Raw genomic sequence first — 20,983 nt, 5'->3', positions numbered from 1 at the left:
TGTAAGATAATCTTGGAACTATTACCAGCATGATAGATTGTCAGATAGAGCTCCCGCATATGTACCAACCTAATAAGGCTGTCCGACATGTCCTCGTCTCCCTTTACTCCTGACGCCGAATAACTTTGAACATAATGTTCCAATTCCAGTGATTGTCCCATAAACTCCAGTGAATGACAATACAAGTAAATCCAAAGCCCAAGTTTGCAACCATAAAGCGCCACCGAAGTATAGGACGCCATGTTTCGCCGTGCCAATGCAGCGTAAATGAATAGGTATATAGCGCACGAGTTTGGAACCAAAGAAATCCGTCAAATACCTCACCGGAAGAGAAAAGAAATCAACGCCAGAGGTCCCCTAGTTCCGAATAAGAGGCATCCAGCCCCTGAACGCCGAGTGACCGCAGACGCCGCGAGAGGAGACCTTCCGTCTCGCCTGGGCTCCGCAGCCCCGACGCAGTAAACATGTTCCCGCCGTAGCCGGCATCGCCCTTGCTGAGCTTTTCGTACCGGCGATCCATCCCGTCTTGGGTACCTGGCCGGCTAGCACCACCGTTGCTACTGGCCTGGGACGACGACGTCGAGTCGGTCGTCGGGGACCGTAGCCCAGCGACGGTCGAGGCCGTGGCTCCATCCCCCTGGTCACTGCCGCCCAGGTCCCGGCGCGGTGGTAAGCGTAGCGGGATGGGATCCACCGGCCGATTGTTGCCAATGCCGAGTCCGAACGGGTTCGACGAGGTGTGGTGGTGGTGATGCGTCTGCGGCGACGGGGAAGCGCCATCCACGGCATCCAAACCCCGCGCGTAATGACCAAAAGGGACGCCCAAGCTGCGCCTCCTGAACGCCGTCTCGGCGGCCAGCATGGCGCCCGGGCCGGTAGCGCTGGTGGCGGACAGCGGCGGGTGCATGACGCGGACGGGCTTGTAGGCGGTGAACCTGGGCTCGGGCCAGGTGGTCTCGTTGCGCAGCTTCTCTTTGCCGTCGGGGACACGGTTAGCAAATACAATACGTATGTTCTTATAGAGGTAGAATCGGCCCTTTGCGGGGCAGCATATGTGCAGATGGACAAGGTAGCGCAGGATGGGACGGTCGGCCGTGGCGGGTTCGGATACGGGGGCGTCTTCGATGACGGGGCCCATGGAATAGCTGCGTTGACGGATGAAGGTCTTGGTGCCGGCCTCCATGCCGGCGAGATCATAGGGAACGAGGAACAGCTTGACGGCGGTCTTGTTGGGATTCTTGATCACAATCTGGATCTGGCCCTTTTCGGGGATCCGATAGTGGCCGCCCGGGGGGGCACGGGCGGCACCCGATGCACGGCGTGGCCTGTTGGGTCTGTCTCTGCCTCTGTCTCTGTCCCTGTCCCTGTCCCCGTCTCTGTCTCTGTCCCTGTCCCCGTCTCCTCTGTTCGTCTCGCGGCCGTCCAACGGAGACGTCTGTTCCTCGGCCACGGCGCGCCTCGAGTGCATCTTCCTCCTGGAACGGTTCTCGCCGGTCTGGTCGGGCAGACCGTTTTCGAGGTCGATCTGGCCCACGTACGGACTCGGCCCGTCTTCCGACGGCGCGCGGCCGTACGAGTTGCCGCTGCTACTCCCGTAGCTGTAAAAGACGGCGGGAAAGGGAAGGGTCACGTGAGATGGGCACTTGAGGCTGGGCTTGCACTTGCCCAAGCCCAGGACGCCGATTTGGGCGAGGAAATCAAGCGGTTTGGAAGGAGTCGTCGACATGCGGCCGCGGAGGATGCTCTCCTCGTACGAGCCCACCATGGAGGCGTGTTGCAGCGGGGAAAAGGTCTCTGGGCCGCCGACAGACGGCCGGCGGGACCTTAGGATGGCGGGGGTTTGAGGCGACGACGTGCCCAGGAACTGGCCGCCACCACCACCGCCGCCGCCGGTCGCCGGGGTAAGCGAGCGGCGTGGCTGATGTGCCTGGTACGGCAGGGTGGAGCCCTCCCTCCGAGGGGCGGACAGGCCGGCGGCAAAGGCGGCCGATCTCCTCGAGGGAAGATTGAGCGGCGAGGGAGTGGAGGTCAAGGTATGGCGGCGATGATAGTTTTTGACGGGGCTGGACCTGGCATTGGCGACGTCGGCACCACCGTTACCGTTTCTCGTCGGAGGCGGGTCGAGGTCTTCATTACTCTCGGACTGGACCAGGGGACTGGTTGGAGGCTTGTATGCGAAGCCCGTCGAGTAAGAGGACGACAGGGAAGAAGGGATCGATCGGAAATCGGCACCTAGGTCGGTGCGGTCGGTGTACGGGGGACAGGGCCGGCGGTCAAAGGTGAAGGGAGTAAAGTGGCGAGGAGGGGAGGTTGCTACCCAGGAGGCGGCGGCGGATGATGACGGTTGGGAGGGCTGAGCCGGCCGTGGTGGTGGTGCATAACCGGCATCTCGTGTTTGATGTGTCTCAATATCAATATCACGGTCACGGTCACGGTCACGATCAGGGTCACGGTCACTACGAGACTCGAGGTGGGTGAAGTCGCCGCTATGGAGGGCCGACCCCGGCCTCTGGATATTGAGCCCTTCCCTTTGCCTTTTATGGTCGTCCGACGACGAGCCTACCTCGGGCGACTGTGGCGGTTCTGGCGCCTTTTCCGGTGTTATGTCTGCCGGCGGTAGTAGGGTGTTGGGAGAATCGGCACGTGGGCTCGACGGGGACGGTGGCGACCGGGACGGTGGCGACGAAGACGAGTTGCGACGGCGGAAGAGAGTCTCGAGCTAGGGCAGAGGTAAGTGAGAGAGACTTTCAGAAAGGTCTTTGGTTTGGAGTTCAGACAAACTGAACACCATGAGCCACTCCCTCAACGCCGACTTACATGACAATAGGGAATGCTCCAGGTCGGACTTTGTCCTCTCTTCAGCCTCTCGATGAGCTCGGCACGGTCCGAGGTGACCGGCACCGAGTCTGCAGCATGACAGTGGCATCCTTCGGGGGAGGCTGGTCTTGGACTGTCTGGAATAGGACCTTCGCAGAATTCGGTGCGAATACTCTCTTCGGAGAGTTTCCTGGCCAAGTGAGACGCATGGTGAGGCGGTTGGTGCTGGGGAGAAGCACATGGCCGTGGTCGACATGCCACTTCCGCTTCGGGTTGTTCGAGGTCGACCTGGTATATGGGCATGATTTCTGCGAGGGAGGACTGACGCCCTGTGCTGCTGGCACACTGCTGTAGTTCAGGCGGAGCAGGTGAAGCAGTGGGCGTGGCGTAGGGGTCGCAACGGTTTCAACGACAGCTGAGCCAGGACGAAGAGTTGAGAACGATCATGCCTTGTCGTGTGTCTTGGGATGTTCAGGTCTGAAGAAGAGAGGGAAAAAATAGAAAAGAAATAAAAGGACAAGGATAAAGTTGGGTTGGAGTATTTCTTTTGGGGAATCTCTTAGGGGGCCGTGCTGTGTTAGTCATGGACTTATATGGGAGAAAGCGGTAAGAGGCTGAAGCTGGAGGTGACGCGAGAGTGGACGTCATAAATGGTCTGCCCACCGGATGTGTCATTAAGTACTTATACATGCGAAGTACACTACTTCGTGTAGTGGCAAGCGGTGACTAACATTAGTAATGTACGTACAAATTGTCTAACAATTTATGAGTATTACAACGTACTCACAGTTATTCAGGCTTAATACCTTGCATACGAACTATAGATCTCGTCTCTCTCTTCCATTAGGTCGATACCTTACTACCCAACCGCCTGCACCCCAATTCTCTCCCTGCCAGCACATGCGGACCACAAGTTAGTGCCTGTCACAGGTCAAGATGGTGGTCACAGGGTCTCGTCTCCACTGTTGTGCTGTCACTTGGGCGCCAGATTCCGTAATGAGCGTTGTACCGGTACAACGTACAACGTACTTCCAGGGACCCAAAGGGACCCTGATGTCCCGGCACCCACCGTCTTATCAGTCGGCCTTATCTCCAGACTCCACTTTTCAGATAAGATAAGGAAATACGAAAAAAAGCATCCATCTGAACGACGTGATACTGGCGCTGGGTAATTCACTTGCATCAAATTACGTCGAAGCGTACAGCAATCAATTGCTTCTAGGGGTCAACAAACGAAAAGAGCGAGTCCGACTACGTAGACTAGCAAACAGCTCCGTCTCAACACAAAACATGCCCCCCAAGAAACGCACGCGCGATGAGGCCGAGGGCACCTCATCCTCGGCGTCGCAGGCCAACAAGAAACGCAGAGGCTTTCGAGTTGGCCCCGACAACCTCCCCGATGGGCCTTGGAGGCGACAGCGTACGTCTCACCCATTCTCCCACGCCCTCCGTCATTCATTGAAGACGTTGGCTAATTTTCGCAGTGGCCAAGAAGAAGCAACAACTCATCTACAAGGCCAAAGTGAAGAAGGAGTATGCCAAGGTCAAGCAGAGGCAGGCCGCTGCTTCTGAAAACCCAAAGGTGTCCGACCAGCCGGGACATTCAACGAGCCAAACAAAGAGCCAGTCAAGAAAAAGGTCCGAGGAGGAGAAACTCGACGCAAATAAAGATGCCGACGAGTCACCTACCTCGGATTCCGACGTCGCAGACTCCGACTCGGGCTCAGAAGACGACGACGGCGCCCTAGATTCGGCCCCAGAACCCGCATCACCATCAGACCATGACCCCCGCCCAGCAGACAACGACGACGACAACCAAAAGAATACCCTCCACCCAGACCGCCAAGCCATGCTCGACACCGAACCCGACCAACCCCCCAACCCCAACGAAATCCACGTCCCCCCGACCAAAAACCGACGCCCCCACGACACCCAACCCGCCGACGTCTTCGACCCCAACGCCACCCGCCGCCGCAACAACGGCGACCGCTACCCCGAAAAGAAGAAGCCGGGCTACTTCGACAAGCAGCTCCGCCAGGCCGAGGAGCGCAAGGCCCAGGCCGCCGCCCGCGCCGAGGAGGCCCGCCGCCGCCAGGAGGAGCGCGAGCGCAAAGTCGCCGAGAGGGCCCGCCTGCGCCGCGCCATGGCCAAGGCACGCCCGGGCGCTGCGCCGGGCCAGGGGAAGGGGAGGGGGCAGGCCGACAAGCCGCAGAACCGGAAGCTGGGGCGGGAGAGTACCGTTCTTCTCGAGAAGGTGAAGAGGATGATGCAGAAGTAGGGGCGAGTGCTTGAAAGGTTATGGCGCTGGGTGTTTGGCATGTGCGGCTGTCTTTGTTCCTAGGTTCTTCGGGCATTGAAATACCACATTGAGTGTTTTCTGTCTTGCATCTCAAACTTGGACAAGATATTTGACAACGGCCGTGAAAGACATTAACCGGCATGTGCTAAACTCAAGTGTCTACAGAACGTAGCCACCGATGGTATATTGGAATCATATGCATGTCAAAGAATCTGTGTTTGAAAGCTTTTATATGATAGCCCCTTATCCTTTTAGAAAACCACAAGTCCTCGACGTCTAGTCGACAAGACGAGTCTCACGCTCTTATAACAATGACATCCCAAACCCACCCTTGCTATAAACAACTCGGAACTCAGGACCTGCCTTTGATGCCAGCTCCACGCAACACTCGAAACTGTTCGCCGAGTCTTCACTCCCTTGGTAGTCCGAGGTTGTCGTCCAGAAGATGGAAACGGGGGAAATATGGGAAACATGAAAAGGAGTCAAAGAAACGAAAAAGAAAAACAGAAAAGGGTGGGATATCATTAATTCCTAGCAACAAACCGCCGCGCTCTCCAGCATGCATGCCCACGCATCTTGAGAATCAACCAAAGAATGAAGCCGAATATAGCAGAAACAATGAAACAAGACGAGACATCAAATCGTAGACGGGGTTTGGCGAATATGTACAAGGAGCGGACGCAGCCACCTAATCGATGAAGATGGTGTCGCTGTTCTCAATGACAAACTGCACCGCAAGATTCTTGGCGTGCATGTCGGTCATCTCCCTCTCGAGGTTGTCGTCTCGCATGATGGTCGGCGCAAACACCACCGCGAGGTTCTTGGGGGACATCTACGGCTGTTAGTCGCATCCCCATCGTATGGACAGTATAATGACGGCGTGAGACGACCGGGGCTACATACCAGATTCTCAGGCTCGCGCTTGGCCACGCGAGCAAGATGGAACATGAGAAACTCGAGACAGTCCCTATGCTGCTGCGGCATGTCCGAAAAAGTCTTGCGCAAAAACTCGCACCGATCATCCACATCGCCCAGTGCTATGAGTAGTTAGAACCACGTCTCGTCCTGATTCCAACGGGCAAAAACATACCATTGGACTCGAGAATCCGGTCGTACACCTCAAACGTGACCAACGGCGTAGGAAGTTTCCGGAAATACTGCTTCAGCACGCTGGTCACCGCCGTGATATCCAGCTCCGGGTCGGAAATGTCGAAATCCTCATTCTTGTCAAAACCCTCCTGCACCATCTTGACCGACGAGTTGCCGCCCGTCTTGCGGTAAATACCCTCAATGTCCATGCCGCGCAGCTCGACCTCCTCGATGCACCGCGTCACCACGCTCGGAATCTGCCGCCGCTCGTAGTCGGCCCGCTCCGCCAGCTCGGACCCGAAGAGCACCGACGGCGCTTCCGCCGGCGCCGGCGTGAACGGTGCGGTGGGCATGGCCAGCGTATGGGCCGAAGCCGACTTGGACACGTTGTTCTTCTTGAAGAAGCCGAATCCCTGCCGCGTCTCGTGCTGCGGGTGCTGGTTGTGGTGCTGCTGGTGCGGCGGCCCTGCATGCCCCTGCTGCCCATGCTGCCCTTGCTGGTGGCGGCCCTGTGCTTGTCCGTTCGGCCCGGCCGTGACCGGCGAATCCACCTGGGCCACCGTCATGTTGTAAGGCAGCCCGATGCTCTCCCCCGACAGACCTTGCGGGTGCCGACCCTCTCGGTCCTGCTGGAAGGCCACGACCGCCCGGTTGACGCCCTTGGCCACGTTCTGCGCCATCGTCTTGGACCCCTTCTTCCAGTTGAACTTCCTCGCCTGCCCCTTGCGGATGTCCACCACCGTCGGCCTCGCCTCCATGACCGACTCGTCGTGGTCCTGCGCCATGAGCGTCGTCGCCGTCGTCACGCTCGCAGCATCGGCCAGATTGACCGACGAGCCCGACGCTCCCTTGGACTGCGTGTAGATGCCGAGACCGGGCGGGGACTTGAGGTCGTGGTGGCTGCCAATCTGCGACTTGAACCGCTCCTGGATCTGGTGCGTCAGATCGTTGTTCATGTCCGCCAGCTGCGCGTTCTTAGAGGACAGCTGTTCAAACTCGAGCAGCGCGCGGTCGCGGTCCGCCATGGCCTTGTTCTTCTCCTCGACTACCTTGTCCCGCTCCTGGTGGAGCCGTTCGAGTATCTCGCTCATCGACTCCTTGACCTGTTCGAGTTTCTGCACAAAGTCCTTGATGACGGAATCCTGCAGCTCTCGCGGGTCAATCGGCGTCTTCTTCTCCTTCGCCTTCTCCGCGTACCGGGCGAGCGCCTGGATTTGCTGGAGCATGAGCTCGTTCTGCGTATCCAGCACCGACACCGTCTTCCTCTTCTCGCTGAGTTTCCTGTTCAGGTTCTTGAGGTCCTTCTCCGTCGTAAACTGCCTCTCGAGCTCCGCCACCCTCTGCTCCGAGTTGCGCAGCTGCCGCCGGAGGAACGCGGGGTCGTCGCTCGAGTGGAGCGACACGGGGCTACTGATCTCGTGGGATGGGCTGCCCGGGTGGTCCTCCATGACCATGGGCGTCTTGGGCCACCGAGGCGACGCGGTGCCTCGCGTGGTCTCGCTGACACTTCTCGTGTGCCCACCGCCCCGGCCTTGCTGCGCATGGCTCATGTCGGTGCTGTTGGTGCGGCCGTGGCGGACCACGTTCGATACGCGCCGCAGGATAGACGATGAACCCTCGTCCGTACCGAGGATGCGTGCCATGTCCTCGTCCATGCTAAAGTCGCCCCCGGAGCTCCACCGAGGGAGGCTGGGAGAGGTCCTCTCGCCCTTGGAATCGGCCGACGACCTGGCGGTATCCCTCGCTGGGGTGGTAGCGCCCGCACCAGACGGGGGAGGGGGCGGCGGCGCTCGCGGTTGCATATAGTTGTCGTTCAGCTTTTGATCGCGAGAAGCTGGAGGCTGTGGAGGGGAAAATTCCTCGGTGCCCGACCTCACCGAGGGGCTCGAGTGCTGGTTTGATGCGTGGGCTGCGCAAAAGTAAGGTTAGCCATCTCTCCCTCTCCCCTTTTTTTCCCGGTGGAGTATCTGTTCATAACACCACGTACCTTTGCGCGCAGCAGCGCTGGGCGGCAGCTCCTTTCTCGCTATGGGCTTGGGGGTGTTTTCTAGGCGGGATGTAGCGGTGGAATCCGTGGAGCGCCGGGGCGCTTCGTCTTCGTCCCGGAACCTCGAGTCTTGCGAGGTCCGGGGCGTCGCACCATCTCCCGGGCCTAGTCGCGGGGGAGAGTTTCCGTCCTTGTCTCTCCTCCGGGGCCCGTTGGCCCCCTTGGCACTTCCACCTTCTGTGCGGGATTGGCTCGGCGAGGGCGCGTGGCCCTTCGCGACTGGAGGGGACCTCTTGGTCTTGGGGGCGTCCTGTAGCTTGAAGTCATCGGGTGCCGGTCGCGACTTGCTGGGGGCGGTTGTCGTCCTTTGGGATCTTTCGTCGAGGCTGGGCGTCGACCGCTGGGACGGCGTCGGTTCTTGTCTCGGAGACTTGGACGGTTTCCGGTTCGAGTTGTTCGGACGGTCCAGGTCGGCGGCCGGCTGAAGCCCCCCGGCTTGAAAGGCAATGTGCGGGGTGGAAGCCTGAGAACCGGGCCTTTTCTCCGAGTCGAAGTAGTCTCTGTCCCGGTCCCTCTCCCTCCTCTTGGCGGGATCGCTAAAGTGATCGGAGGCGGAGCGGGGGGTCCCTGTAGAAGCGGGGTTGGGGTCCAGGGCCACTGGGATGAAGAAAGCGCCATCTGGGTCGCTGCCGTTGGCGTCGCTCGCGTTACTCGGAGGCATCATGGTCGAGTTGCGATTCGCGCGATAATTGGTCGAGGACGGAGCCAGCGCGGTGTCCTTGGCATGGGCGGATTCCGAAGGTCGCTCGGGGGAGCGGGCGGGTCGGGAGCTGCTCCTCGACGAGGAATCATTCCTGTAGGCAGGCCGGGGCCTTGGGGATAGCTCGGTCGGGGTGTCGGAATCGGGGTCCACACGGGTATCGGAGAAGGCGTTGGGAGGGATGGCGTTGGGCGGCAGGGCGGGCAGGGACTTTTCGGTGATATAAGGGGAAGCGTCCTTTTCGCGGGCCTTGGCCTGGGCGGCGGCCTTTGATTTTTTCCGTCGCCTCGCCATGAGGGACTCGTGGCAGCTCATGCAAAATATGCCCTGCGAGGTCTTGGCGTAGCGCAGGTTCTCAATCTTGCGCTTGCAGTTGCGGCAGCGGAAGCAGGTGGCACAGAAGGACTGGTCGCCGGTGAGGATAGCGAGCTCCTCGATTTGATTCCCGCAGGCGCCGCAGCTGTATGTGCAGTTGTTGCAGACGAGAGAGCCATCGCCGAGGAGTAGAAGGTTGGCGTCCGAGTCGAGCAGAGTGTTGCAAGTGTGGCAGCGGAAGCAGTTGATGTGCCATCGATTACCGGCTGTGAGAGGGGGGGAAAAGAAGGTCAGCGAGCTGTGAGTAGACCGAGCTAGAGAGCACAGCCAAAGCAGCAGCAGGCAATTTTCAAGAATTTCCATAGGGAGTCAGATTGGTGGACATACCGAGTTCGAACGCTTTGCCTTCTTCTAATATCTGCATCGCGGAAGAAGGTCAGTGCCTCGGATGCAACGGACGAAAATGACAAGACCAAGGAGATGGAGATTGGGGCGAGATTCTTGGGTCAAGTCACAGCATACCTCTCCGCAGCCCTTGCAAGGGAAGATATCGTCGTTTTCCAGGCCATTGTCGAGGTATTCGTCCGTGATGGAAGTCATGGTGGAAGATGATGTTCCTGGGTCCTAGGATAGGTAGAACCCAGGGTATTCCAGTAGGGTGGAGAGGCGAACTTGGAGAGTGAGGGCGGGGGCTTAGGCTTCGGCGGTGGTGGACGTCGAACCGGAGGACCCTATGGCAACGAGCGACGAGAATGTTCGACTATAGACAGAGTATCATATCATGAAAGACCACAAGGTGGTTGCAAGCCGCGGACGGCAATGGTCGGATCGATCGGGGGACACGAGTGTTTTGTTTTTGTTTCGCCTGTTGCTCCCCCCACCTCTGAGAGGAGGCCGTAGTCGGGACACGCGAGACAGATGACGGAGGAAAGAAAGAAGAGGAAAAAGAAAAGAAAGACCGCACGAGCGAGGCAGGTCGATGGGGCCGGAATCGGTTTCGTTTGTAGGTGTGGTTTCGTTTCGGTAAAGGCACGGGTATAACCTGAATCGAGTTAGCAGTGTTCAGGTTGGACGAATGCCCTATTTTTTTGCGAATTATGCCTGGGCCGGCGTTGCCGTTTCGACTCGTGGCATGAAGCTTTCCAAAGCCTGGGACATGGACTTACGGCCGGTGGTCAATGAGTTGACAAGGGGATTCGCAGGTAAATGATGGTTTTCGAACGGAGGAATTGAGTGAATGTGGGCGTCGGTGACTCTACTCGGTACAACGCACAGCGTGGCAGTCCCTGGGGATGATATTGGGGGTAATGGTATGGAAGGGGACCAAGTCGACGGCGTTGTATGAGGTGGGTGCGATGGCCGAAGCAATGGGTGCCGACGCTTGGCTGGGACAAGTACAACTGTTGGAACAAAAATGGTGCTAGCTCTGTTGGGTTAGGGTCAGGGGGATCTAAAGTCGACTTGTGAGATGAGGGGGCGTGTGGGCCTTGTACTGTACCTCACGTACCGTACAGCGTACAGAGGTGATTACGCTACGACGTACCTACCTACAGTAACAGGTACAGGAGGATAGGGTGTTCGCGGGTTACGTCTGGATTTAGCGTGTTTGTGCTTTGCCGCGGTGTACGAACTTCGCAAGGTTTCCTCCTCTGGGGGATATATTGTAGACGGTCGTTCGTAGGGCACGGTGACGAGAAGAGGAATACAAGGAAAGGTGTCGTATTAGCAGTGAATCGATGTGGTACAGATCTGAGTGCGTTGTACGCAGCAAAGGGTACTTGTACTTGCGCATATATGAGTACTCCGCATATATATCCGTACCTATGTACGTTGTACAGGTACAATGGTATCTTGCAAGTGCCATGGACTCAATGGGCGATTCTACCATGTAGCGGAGTTGAATTGGGAAACGAAATGTGGTGAGATGATTGACGACGAACACCTAGACATTGAAGGCCTACCCTACCTGCTGGAACCTCCGAATCTGTCCGCCAGGAAGCGCAGGGTGGCTGCAGGACGGCACACCTATAAGACCATGATCGAGAACGACTCCCTTGGACGACTTGTCCTGGCAATTTGTCAAGGGGTACCGAGGGACAAGTTTGACAGCTGATCCATTTCGAAGATGGTAATGGAGGGAGATGAGTATTTCAAGACTGGTCCAAGTAAGGAACTAAAATGCAAGGGAATATCCTGAATAGCACAGATAAGAGTGCTTTCGAAAGTAATGCCTAGCCATTGCCGGGTGGACGAGCTGTGCTTCTTGTCTCTGACCAGTACCTAGGAACGATGTCTCCCGTTGAACCTCCAACGACAATACGTTGTATACCTAACCGGGAGGAGGGGGGCCCTGGATAGTATAACCCCTATACTAACTGTAGAATGACTGGCCTGGTCAGGTCACGTCCTCTAATATGTTAAGACTATTATGACCAGGATCTAGGGTGTCTAGGCTGCTTACTGTTTCGGGTCCCTACTATGTCACTCTCTTACTTATATTACTATAGTTAGTATAGAGACGGCCAGATAGTGACTAGAGGGTACTAGTATAAAGGACTGGTTAGTGGATCTACGCCTGGATAGTGTATTATAACCTGATAGTCTGTCTTACCTTGATATTAGAGTCGCGACGGTTTAGGATATCTGCCGTGTTATAATAATAAGAAAAAGGGTTTATATATCCGGGTTATATATCTAGGTATTCCGGTATATATATAGTCACTTTGTATCTATGCTGTACCCCTCCTTTTTACCTTAGAATTCTAATATTAGAATATTCCTCTAAAGTACTAAGTTATATACTAGCATGAATATAATATTTCTGTGCCTCCTTCCTTAAGAAGTCCTGGTCCTGAAATACGCTTACGTTTAATACCCTTATACTAAGGTCTGCTGTGGAAGAGGTTAGCTTAATGGGACTCTGTGGATAGGACTCTGCTTACCTCTGCTATCGTGGAAGAGGTCCTGCTGCTATGGAAGAGGTCCTGCTGCTATGGAAGAGGTCCTGCTGCTGTGGAAGAGGTCCTGCTGCTGTGGAAGAGGTCCTGCTGCTGTGGAAGAGGTCCTGCTGCTGTGGAAGAGGTCCTGCTGCTGTGGAAGAGGTTAGCTTGATGGGACTCTGTGGATGGGACTTGTGGATGGGACTCTGCTTACCTCTGTTATCGTGGAAGAGGTCTGCTGTGGAAGAGGTCCTGCTGCTATGGAAGAGGTTAGCTTGATGGGACTCTGTGGATGGGACTCTGTGGATAGGACTCTGCTTACCTCTGCTATCGTGGAAGAGGTCCTGCTGCTATGGAAGAGGCTAGCTTGATGGACTGCTGGATGGGACTGTTGGATGGGACTCTGCTTACCTCTGTTATCGTGGAAGAGGTCCTGCTGCTGTGGAAGAGGCTGCTATGGAAGAGGCTGCTATGGAAGAGGCTGCTGTGGAAGAGGCTGCTGTGGAAGAGGTTTACTGTAGTTGTTTGGAAAAGAAGAAGACCTAACTGTAGATGGATCTACCTATGGAAAGAAAAGAAGATAGATAGAAAAGGATCTACGAAGTACGTACGCTACTACCCCTGCCTAACGATGGCTTCGTTATTATGGAAGGACCTACTGGGATATAGTACTAGTACTTAATATATATGTACTTCCCCTATTAATTTCTTAGCAGATATACTTAAATAGTAAGTAGATACACTTATTCACTGTTAGTAGTAATATACTATTAGCTTCACTATTCTAATAAGAATAGTTAGTGTATTATATACTAGTCAGTTATTTCGTGGGCCTTAAATAACTAATAAGATATTCTATGGTGTATAACAGGGTACCTTCTATAGTTACCGTTTTTTGCTAGTTACTATAGAGTTTACTGTTTAGAATCACGATATTAATATACCTGACCATTTTGATATGATACTAACCTATAATAGTAAACGCGCTGCTTATGATATTGACTTTCTAGCTATATAATGACCAGCTACCCCCTTATATCCATGATAGTCAGTATAAGAATTGACTGTCCAGGACCCCCCACCTCCCGGTTAGGTACGTACCAGTCTCACCTGTACTTGTACAGACTCCTGCGAGAATACACCGTAGCAACACGTCAACTACTTCGTACTTCAGTCCATCATGGTTCTAGAACACGCACGACCTTGCCTGCCCAGCACAAGTACACGACATGGACGCATTCTACGGGTCAGTCGTTAATTAACCGGTATTCTAGTCGACTCGTCAGTTCTATGCTGAGTGGCATCTTGCAAAGTAGAGAAATACTCCTCGTCATCACGAAGCGGCTGTCAGGTCACACTGTAACTGTAACCGTACAACGCACTTTGTAAGGGACAGGACAGGGGTCTCCGCGCCCCGGTTCGTTTCACTTTAAATAGCAGCCCCGCTACACCTACATGTACCGCACATGTACCGCGCCCGTACTCTGTACCTTGCAAAGAACAAACTTGCGAAACCAAACCCGCTCATCACGACTCTCCACCAAAACCGCCAAACCGGCTTCAACGTCTCCTTGGCCCCATTGGGACTGACCGCCCCAAGACCCTACCCTGTCCTTTCCCCGGACTTTTCAATGAACCAAACTAATCAAATCATCCATCCTGTCTCATGGCAGTAGCAAGTTAATAACATGATGGACCCTGGCGAGTTACAGTAAACGCGCCTCCTCCGCCATCCTTCTACACCCCCAATTCGGAGCTTGGCTTGATTCTGTCGAAACTGACATGCTGGCTCGCGCAAAGGAAGAGACACAGCGCCACCGCCCGCTTTTCCCGGGAGCAAGCAAGCCTTCTGGAAGAGGCCCATATCAACAAGGCTCCTCCCATGGGGTTCTCTTGTTGTCCCTGCACTACTTACATGCCCAGTTGCTTGTCCTGGAGCCAGGCTGAATCTCACTGGTTTGCTGACCCGTCCGTCTGTGCTTGCGATGATCGGCTGCCCGCTGGACTATGCCTGTGCTGTACATATGATCATCGCCGACCAACTGGGCACTCTTCAATGAGAGCCCCATCTACCCATCGCCGCCCGCTTAGCTGTCTGCTGTCCACCGCCAGACTTTAACCCTAGGGCCCGTGTCTACCCACCTCGAGTTTCATTCCTGGCGGCAGAATGCTCAGTGAACCTATGGCAATCAAACCCCCGGTTGTCTCCGGTCCTCCTCCCCACCCCACACCGTTATCGGCAGCGAGGATTACCATGCCTATGTGTACTGGTGGGTATCCAGACAGACGCCGTAAAAATGGGACAGGGACCCCCAAGACGACACGGCAATGGAAGATCTGAGGGGCCCCGCAAAGCTCGAATGTGCCTGACCTCCACTGAGTTGTTTACCCCGTGGATAAAGACCCCGGAAATGGAGACGCTTCAAGGTAGTGGGATTGAAGGCCGGTCTGCCTCTTCAGCTTGGAGTACGTGATGGGACATGGTATGGCGTTTATTACGGATCCGAACCTGGGCATCTCGTGCTGTCTATCCTGCAGACCCGGACTCCAATTTGCAATGGCACCCAGGAGCTTAATGCCTCTTCTCAGGGGCGTACAACGCACTTTATGGTGACGAGGCGGTCCGCAGGGTCGAGCTACGGCATGGCGTCTCCTTTGCTACTATACGGAGGAGTAGGCAGTCTTGTTCGTCCGTCCCGATAATTCAGCTAGACAAAGAGTCCCAAGGAAACGGACAGGTCATCCTGTACGTTCGTAGAATAAAAACGGCAATGTTACCGCTTGGCTTACTATAAGGTAAGTAATTACAAGGTCCCTTGCGGACATACCATGAGGAATATTTGCTCGCCCAAGGGATCGACAACACCAAAAACCCATGACGCCTCTTTTACCCCTGTATCAAACACCTAGTCCCATCCCAACCTTACCACCCCCATTTTTGCCCCAGAACTCCTAGTCACGTCCATCTCAGTCGACGGTCGCAATGTCTCGCGACCCGGCCAGCTAGCGGCCTGACACTCTTCTACTACATCACTAAAACCATGTCCGACCACTCCTCAGACCGCCATCCCGTCCCGCTCCCGCTGCCGCTTCGCAATGTAGTACGTGATGACGTTCTTCGGGTCGTCCTTGGCGTCCTTGAGCGCCTCCCAGAACAGCCTGTCCCCGATCCGCCCATGCAGCGCCACGCAGAGCTGCACGGCGCCCATCCGGACCCCGGACTCGGTCGACTCGAGGCTGCGGCCCGCCAGATCCGCCAGCTGCGCCAGCTCGCCCTCCGTCGGCATGAAGCTCTCGCGCTTCTCGAGCAGCTCCTTCAGGATGTGCAGTCCCATGCTGAGGCTCCGCAGGCCCTCGTCCGTGGTAGCATGGCCTTGGCCCTGGCCCTCTTTGCCGCCGCCCAGCCGCGCCGTCATGGTCATCACCATCTCCGCCGGGTCGCCGAGCGTCACCAGCTCCTCGGCAAGCAGTTCGAGCCCGCTGACGATGTGCGTGCGCGAGTCGTACGCACTTCGGGCCGACACCACCGACTCGAGCCCCCGCGAGACGTGCGGTTGGAAGCTGTCCCGCTCCTTTAGGAGGAGCAGTTTGATCGTCGCCAAGATCTGCGCCTTGACGTCCTGGGCCTTGCCGGGCGCTAGGTTCACCAGGGGCGTCTCGAGGTACTCGAAGAGACCCAGGAGGAGCGTGTCGAACTTGCCGTTGGTGAAAATCGCCTTGTTCTCCCGGATCAGCGTCTGCAACTTCCGGAACCCGTGGACGTCCAGCGACCGCGCCTTGACCCGGGTGATGCCGCTTTCGAGAAGCCTCGAGTTTTGCCGCGTCTTGTCGGGGGGCGACTCGGTCAAGCAATGGCCGTCTGGTTGTCCGTTGGCCGCCGGAACCCCTGCATTCTCGTTCACCGGCCTGTCTTCCAGCACGGGGACGATAATGGTCGGCTTTGGTAAGGGCTGCTCATCCGCCGCGAATGGGTCTTCAAAGACTGTCACCGCTTGAATCGAGGTGGCGCCCAGGTCGTCTGACGGGCTCTTGAGGGCACTCGTCTGTTTCTGAACAGGCGTCGCGTGGGCAGGAGTCGGAGGGCTCCCCGGGGCAGGCGTCTCTCGTACGGGCGCTACTTGGATGGGCTCATGCTGATGGTCGACATGAACAGGCTCTGGGGGATCAGATGTGTCATCCACTACATGAATCTGCTGTGAAGGGCCCTCCGAGGCCAGTGCGGCTGGCCGTGCAGGAGACTGATGAGGACTGGGTTGAGGGCTGGGTTGCGGACTGTGCAGAGGACTGGGTTGAGTAGCGGGCTGAGGACTGGGTCGAGGACTCGGTCGAGGACTGAGCCGAGGACTCAGCTGCGAACTAGGCGTAGGCTCCGCTGCCTCCAGGCCTGGTGACGACCGCCTCAGGCTCTCCACAGTCGGGACCACCAGGGTGAGATTCTCATCAGCCCTCGTGGGGCTGCTCAGAGGCAAAGGAATCGCCGAGGGCGACTGGGGGAGTCGGGAAGGGGTGCCGCGCGGCGATCCCGCGAGTCTGGACACGGGCCGTTTCGCCGTAGGGGATGGGATGCTCGATTCACTGGCATGCGACGCGTGTCCAGGTCGCACCCTCGACGTCGCCCGTCGGGGGTTCGGTTTCGCACTGGTCTCCTTGGATCTCAGGGATCTCAGGCTCTCCGGGCTCGGCGCCTCACCCGCCGCTTCGTCGCCATGGGATCGGACGGAGTAAGGCCCCGCCGTAGCAGGTCGCGGGGCCATCTCCGGACGCCTTTTGGCGGGTCTCATAGGCCGTACAGACATGCCGCCGGAGACGGTCGATTTCGGTGGCCCCGCGGGACCAGCAGATGTGGACGCCGACGTGCCGGAACCAGAGACGGTCCGCGCCGGTGAGATGTGGGCCATGGCCGATCCGGGACGCGTCGGGAGGTTTCGGGAACCAGCCATGGCCCTCTTCTGGGCCATCATGGCTTCTCTCAGACTAGGCTTGGACGAGCCCATGGTGCTCTTGGACAGACCCAGGCCCGGTCGAGCGCGAGTGCCGCCCTCTTCCTTCTTAGAGGAGTTGGGGTTATTGGGATCCCTCTTGAGCAGCTTCTGCGCTGTGCCGTCGAGGTTGTCCATGATACTGCGGAAGAAAAAAGAAACTTTAGCCAACAGAGTCCACGCAGCCGTTCGCGGATGCATCTGGCAAAGACGTACACTTCGGCTCGAGTAGGCCACATGGCCGCAAAGGTCCAATAGGTTGCACGCATCTGTTCCCTCACGCCGGGATTGGGATCGTTGAGGCCCTTCTTGATACACTTTTCGATGAGGTCCAGGCCACCGGTATGTTCAATATGGTTCTTGTGATGGCTCTCTTTCTTGAGCAGGGTCTTCAACCACCCGGTGGCATACAGCCTGGGTTGGACGTTCTTGTCCTGGCACGCCGCCCACATATGCTGCATGATGCGGTTGTTGTAGGTCACTCGTCCAATGATGGTGTCCACGGTGGTGTTGGCCTGCTGGGAGCTGATCTTCTTGGTCGCGGCCGCGAGCTTGATAAAGGTCTGCATCAATAGTTCCACCATGGGATCCATTCCGGGGCCGAAGGTCACGGCGGCGTCCTGGACGAGAGAACACCCTTCCTTGGACAGACTGGTTCGGAGAGAGTTCACGGCTTTGATAATACCATCCAGCAATCCTCGGAGGTTTACGAGGAAGGGCTCGGGAAAGTCCTGGGGCACGTTGCCGGCGATCAAGCGGCGTAGCTGGGACATGCTCTCCTCGCGCTTTAGCCAGTTATGTTCCGTCTCCTTACCGTCAAAGTACAGATGCATCTCCTTAAACATGTCATCCAGTTCACGTTGGGTATTGACATAGGCCGGTTCGACCGGCTCGTTGCGGATCTCGAGGGCCGGGGTGTTTGGTCGGTCACTCGACAGCGACGATACACTTGCGGCAAGGTTGGCACGAGAAGACGGACGGGGAGGGACAGCATCAAGAGGAGTCTCCGGTCGAAGGCCACCACTACTAGGTGGGGCTAGTTCCTTGACGATGGCCTGCTCAATGGCAGGTCGTACTTTGAAGTTCTTCAGCTGTCGCTTGAGATCCGACTTGGCCGCATTGGGTGCGTTCCTGACAAAAAGAAAACCACGTTAGCAAGTCGGTGTTACTTGTGATCCACGACAACGCTGTCTCTCAGCTGAGACCGAGGGGCCTTGCGTACCGGAACAGCTCAATGACGGTGGATTTGGCATTATCACGGACCATCCCATCGGCATCCTCCAGTAATTCCATCAGAATCGGGACGTAAGCACGGAACTGCAGGCCGTGCTGGTGGTGCATAAGCAGCAACCACTGCATGCCGGCCTCTTTCGCCCTGGGGTTCTTGCCGACCATGGCGATGTTTCTGACGGACCGTTCGACGTCGGCAGGAGCGGCGCCGTACAGGGTGGTCAGGGCCTGGGAGGCAATGGCCCGCGACTTCTCCTTCTGGTCGCCCAGCTTTTCCACCACGATGGGCAGGGTCGCCTTGAGCTCTTTGACGAGAAACTTGGGCTCCTGGAGCGACAGGCGCGTCAGCAGGTGGTTGAGGGACGTGAGCCCGGCGCTGGCGAGGACTCCATGCTGGGAGACGGCGGCGGCGCGCAGGGCGTCGAATATTTGTGCCACGAGATGCTCAGGGACATTTTGCTGCTTGATGCCGGACTTGATGGTGTTGACGTGCTGGACCTTGACGTCGGCATAGGCATCGGATCGGAGAACCCGCAGCAGGTCGGCCACCTGGTCGTCGGTGATGTGTTCGGTCATGCCCAGGGTCAATGTCATTCAGTGTCAGGAGGACCGATTGTTGGCTTGGCTTGGCGGAGCAATGCGATGTCGATTCCGTCTGAAACGAATTCCATGGTCAGCGGCGTGGCTAGGAGGACAAGGGAAGATGGGTGGGTAGGTGGGCACATGAAACCTGGACCTGGTACGAATAGCATCGAGGACGAGGGTTGGGTTGAGGCGGGTGAGGGGGCCTTTGCGGGAATGCTATCGGACCCACTGACGCTATTTGCGCTATCTAAGGTATTGCAGCGCAAACGGCAAGGTCTGTGCTTTTCGGGGAAGGTCTGTAGAAATCGTAGTTGCAATAGAAAAGGGTATGTACGGAGGGGGAAGTGCCGAAGCAAGCTGAAGGCTGGTGGATTGTGTATATGATGTTGATGTCCAAAAAGTCACCTCCGTCCCTGGACACCAAAGAAAACAAAAGGGGACGTTGCCGCAGTTGCCCAGAAGTCCCGTACCCTGCTGTGATTGGCTCCTGACGCGCAACACCGGGTTGGTGTTTTGATTGGCTCGAGTCGCGTGTATCATTACCATTTCATCATATCCACGTGCGGTGACATTGAGTACCTGTACACTAGAGGCAGTACTAGGTACGTACCGTTCTCACTCTAGGTACACGATACTTGGTAGAACCTAGTGCGGGGAACTAACACTAGCCACGTTTGCCCCTCGTCGTACCTGATGGCAGCTGAACAGCCACTTGACATGTCGTGTCGTAAATCTCGACAACGCGAATGTCTCACCCACCAACCGAGCATTCTCAAATCCACATGCAGGATCTTTTAGTCTTACGCGGCGGTGTATTTTCTGTAAATATATACATATAAAGTATACGTTGCGGTCACTCTTCTACGGGCAGGGCTGTCCTCCTCTTTACCTTTAAAAGTGAAGCACTTGGAAGCTGTCGTTGGCATCTTTCGAAACCAACCTCACCCCGAAGTCCTGTGTCCCATCATAACGGCACTTCCATCGTCTCCAAATCTCGATATAGATACCTGAATCCCCATGACTCTGCCAGTTCATACATCGCCGAACCCATCCACAACCATCTTTCGTCCAGCCATGTCTGCCGCTACCCCTGGACCCTCCTCCTCCTCCTCCTCTCCTCCTCAGCCTACCTCGACAGCCCTTCCAGAACGATCAAAATCACCACCGACGGCCCATACAGCCAAGAGAGGACCAAGCCATGGAAAAACCGCAAACTCCACAGATAAGCCCACTCGGGACATGGAAAAGTTCCCCAATCCAAAACTCCGCCTGGAAATCCGCGACCTCAACCACCCGGGCGCAAGCAAGTTCCTCGACGCCGTGAATGCCACCCACGCCCTCCAGTCCGCCGTCGCCGATGTCCTCCGCCTCCTCTACGTGAAACCCTCCGACCCCACCACCACCCCACCGCCAACCCGCTCCGTGACCCTCATCCTCCGGCCCATGGGCGGCGTGGCCTACACCACCGCCTCCGACCTGGACAACGACCACAAGGAGATCCACTTCTCCCTCGACTACATCAACAACATCCCCGAAGCCCGCCGCGCCGACGAGATTTCCGGCGTCCTCACCCACGAGATGGTGCACTGCTACCAGTGGAACGGCCGCGGCGCGGCGCCCTCCGGCCTGATCGAGGGCGTCGCCGACTGGGTCCGCCTCCGCGCCGGCCTGGTCCCGCCCCACTGGCGCCGCGAGACCTCTGGTCCCTGGGACAGGGGGTACCAGCACACCGCGTACTTCCTCGACTACCTCACCGCCCGCTTCGGCGAGGACACGGTGCGGCGCGTCAACGAGAAGCTTCGCGTCGATCGCTACGACGAGGGACGGTTCTGGATGGAGTTGCTGGGGCAGAGCGTCGGGGATTTGTGGGAAAATTACCGTGTCGAGGTGGGACCCGACCGCAAGAATGGGGGCAAATGAATAACCAGGGGGCGAGACAGAGGGCTGAGGAGTCGTGGAAGAGCCAAAAGGAGACGGATATTG

The 20,983-nt window shown here is 56.9% G+C and overlaps 7 protein-coding genes across 7 annotated transcripts; 3 read left to right on the top strand and 4 right to left on the bottom strand.

The window, feature by feature from the left end:
• Window positions 1-340: 340 nt before the first annotated feature.
• ACRALDRAFT_2028901 (uncharacterized protein) lies at window positions 341-3,120 on the bottom strand (the record flags this gene model as incomplete). The annotated part of the gene is made up of 2 exons (XM_071020561.1): window positions 341-2,719; window positions 2,818-3,120. The coding sequence occupies 2 exons, from the start codon at window positions 3,118-3,120 to the stop codon at window positions 341-343; spliced, it is 2,682 nt and encodes an 893-aa protein (XP_070873524.1).
• Window positions 3,121-4,014: 894 nt separating this feature from the next.
• Window positions 4,015-5,095, top strand: ACRALDRAFT_1081511 (uncharacterized protein; the record flags this gene model as incomplete). The annotated part of the gene is made up of 2 exons (XM_071019177.1): window positions 4,015-4,237; window positions 4,302-5,095. Exons 1-2 carry the CDS (start codon window positions 4,108-4,110, stop codon window positions 5,093-5,095), a joined length of 924 nt encoding a protein of 307 aa, XP_070873523.1. The 5' UTR covers window positions 4,015-4,107.
• Window positions 5,096-5,804: 709 nt separating this feature from the next.
• On the bottom strand, window positions 5,805-9,867 carry ACRALDRAFT_2043465 (uncharacterized protein; the record flags this gene model as incomplete). Its single annotated transcript, XM_071021351.1, has 6 exons — window positions 5,805-5,948; window positions 6,020-6,153; window positions 6,207-8,114; window positions 8,193-9,533; window positions 9,655-9,685; window positions 9,790-9,867. 6 exons carry the CDS (start codon window positions 9,865-9,867, stop codon window positions 5,805-5,807), a joined length of 3,636 nt encoding a protein of 1,211 aa, XP_070873522.1.
• A 1,243-nt stretch (window positions 9,868-11,110) lies between these two features.
• ACRALDRAFT_209864 (uncharacterized protein) lies at window positions 11,111-11,680 on the top strand (the record flags this gene model as incomplete). The annotated part of the gene is made up of 4 exons (XM_071022894.1): window positions 11,111-11,353; window positions 11,393-11,426; window positions 11,522-11,587; window positions 11,667-11,680. The coding sequence occupies 4 exons, from the start codon at window positions 11,111-11,113 to the stop codon at window positions 11,678-11,680; spliced, it is 357 nt and encodes a 118-aa protein (XP_070873521.1).
• A 3,582-nt stretch (window positions 11,681-15,262) lies between these two features.
• Window positions 15,263-19,009, bottom strand: ACRALDRAFT_1070267 (uncharacterized protein; the record flags this gene model as incomplete). The annotated part of the gene is made up of 3 exons (XM_071017751.1): window positions 15,263-17,327; window positions 17,402-18,316; window positions 18,408-19,009. The coding sequence occupies 3 exons, from the start codon at window positions 19,007-19,009 to the stop codon at window positions 15,263-15,265; spliced, it is 3,582 nt and encodes a 1,193-aa protein (XP_070873520.1).
• A 6-nt stretch (window positions 19,010-19,015) lies between these two features.
• On the bottom strand, window positions 19,016-19,982 carry ACRALDRAFT_209861 (uncharacterized protein; the record flags this gene model as incomplete). The annotated part of the gene is made up of 8 exons (XM_071022891.1): window positions 19,016-19,216; window positions 19,269-19,296; window positions 19,335-19,586; window positions 19,620-19,634; window positions 19,673-19,700; window positions 19,756-19,771; window positions 19,907-19,940; window positions 19,972-19,982. The coding sequence occupies 8 exons, from the start codon at window positions 19,980-19,982 to the stop codon at window positions 19,016-19,018; spliced, it is 585 nt and encodes a 194-aa protein (XP_070873519.1).
• Window positions 19,983-20,074: 92 nt separating this feature from the next.
• On the top strand, window positions 20,075-20,920 carry ACRALDRAFT_2043463 (uncharacterized protein; the record flags this gene model as incomplete). The annotated part of the gene is made up of 1 exon (XM_071021350.1): window positions 20,075-20,920. The coding sequence occupies one exon, from the start codon at window positions 20,075-20,077 to the stop codon at window positions 20,918-20,920; it is 846 nt and encodes a 281-aa protein (XP_070873518.1).
• Window positions 20,921-20,983: the final 63 nt, after the last annotated feature.

This window comes from Sodiomyces alcalophilus (assembly GCF_042370955.1).
Source record: "Sodiomyces alcalophilus JCM 7366 unplaced genomic scaffold ACRALscaffold_6, whole genome shotgun sequence".
NCBI classification, from domain to species: Eukaryota; Fungi; Ascomycota; class Sordariomycetes; order Glomerellales; family Plectosphaerellaceae; genus Sodiomyces; species Sodiomyces alcalophilus.
Note: the sequence above shows the minus strand (reverse complement) of the source record. Positions and strands in the feature narration are given on the sequence as shown.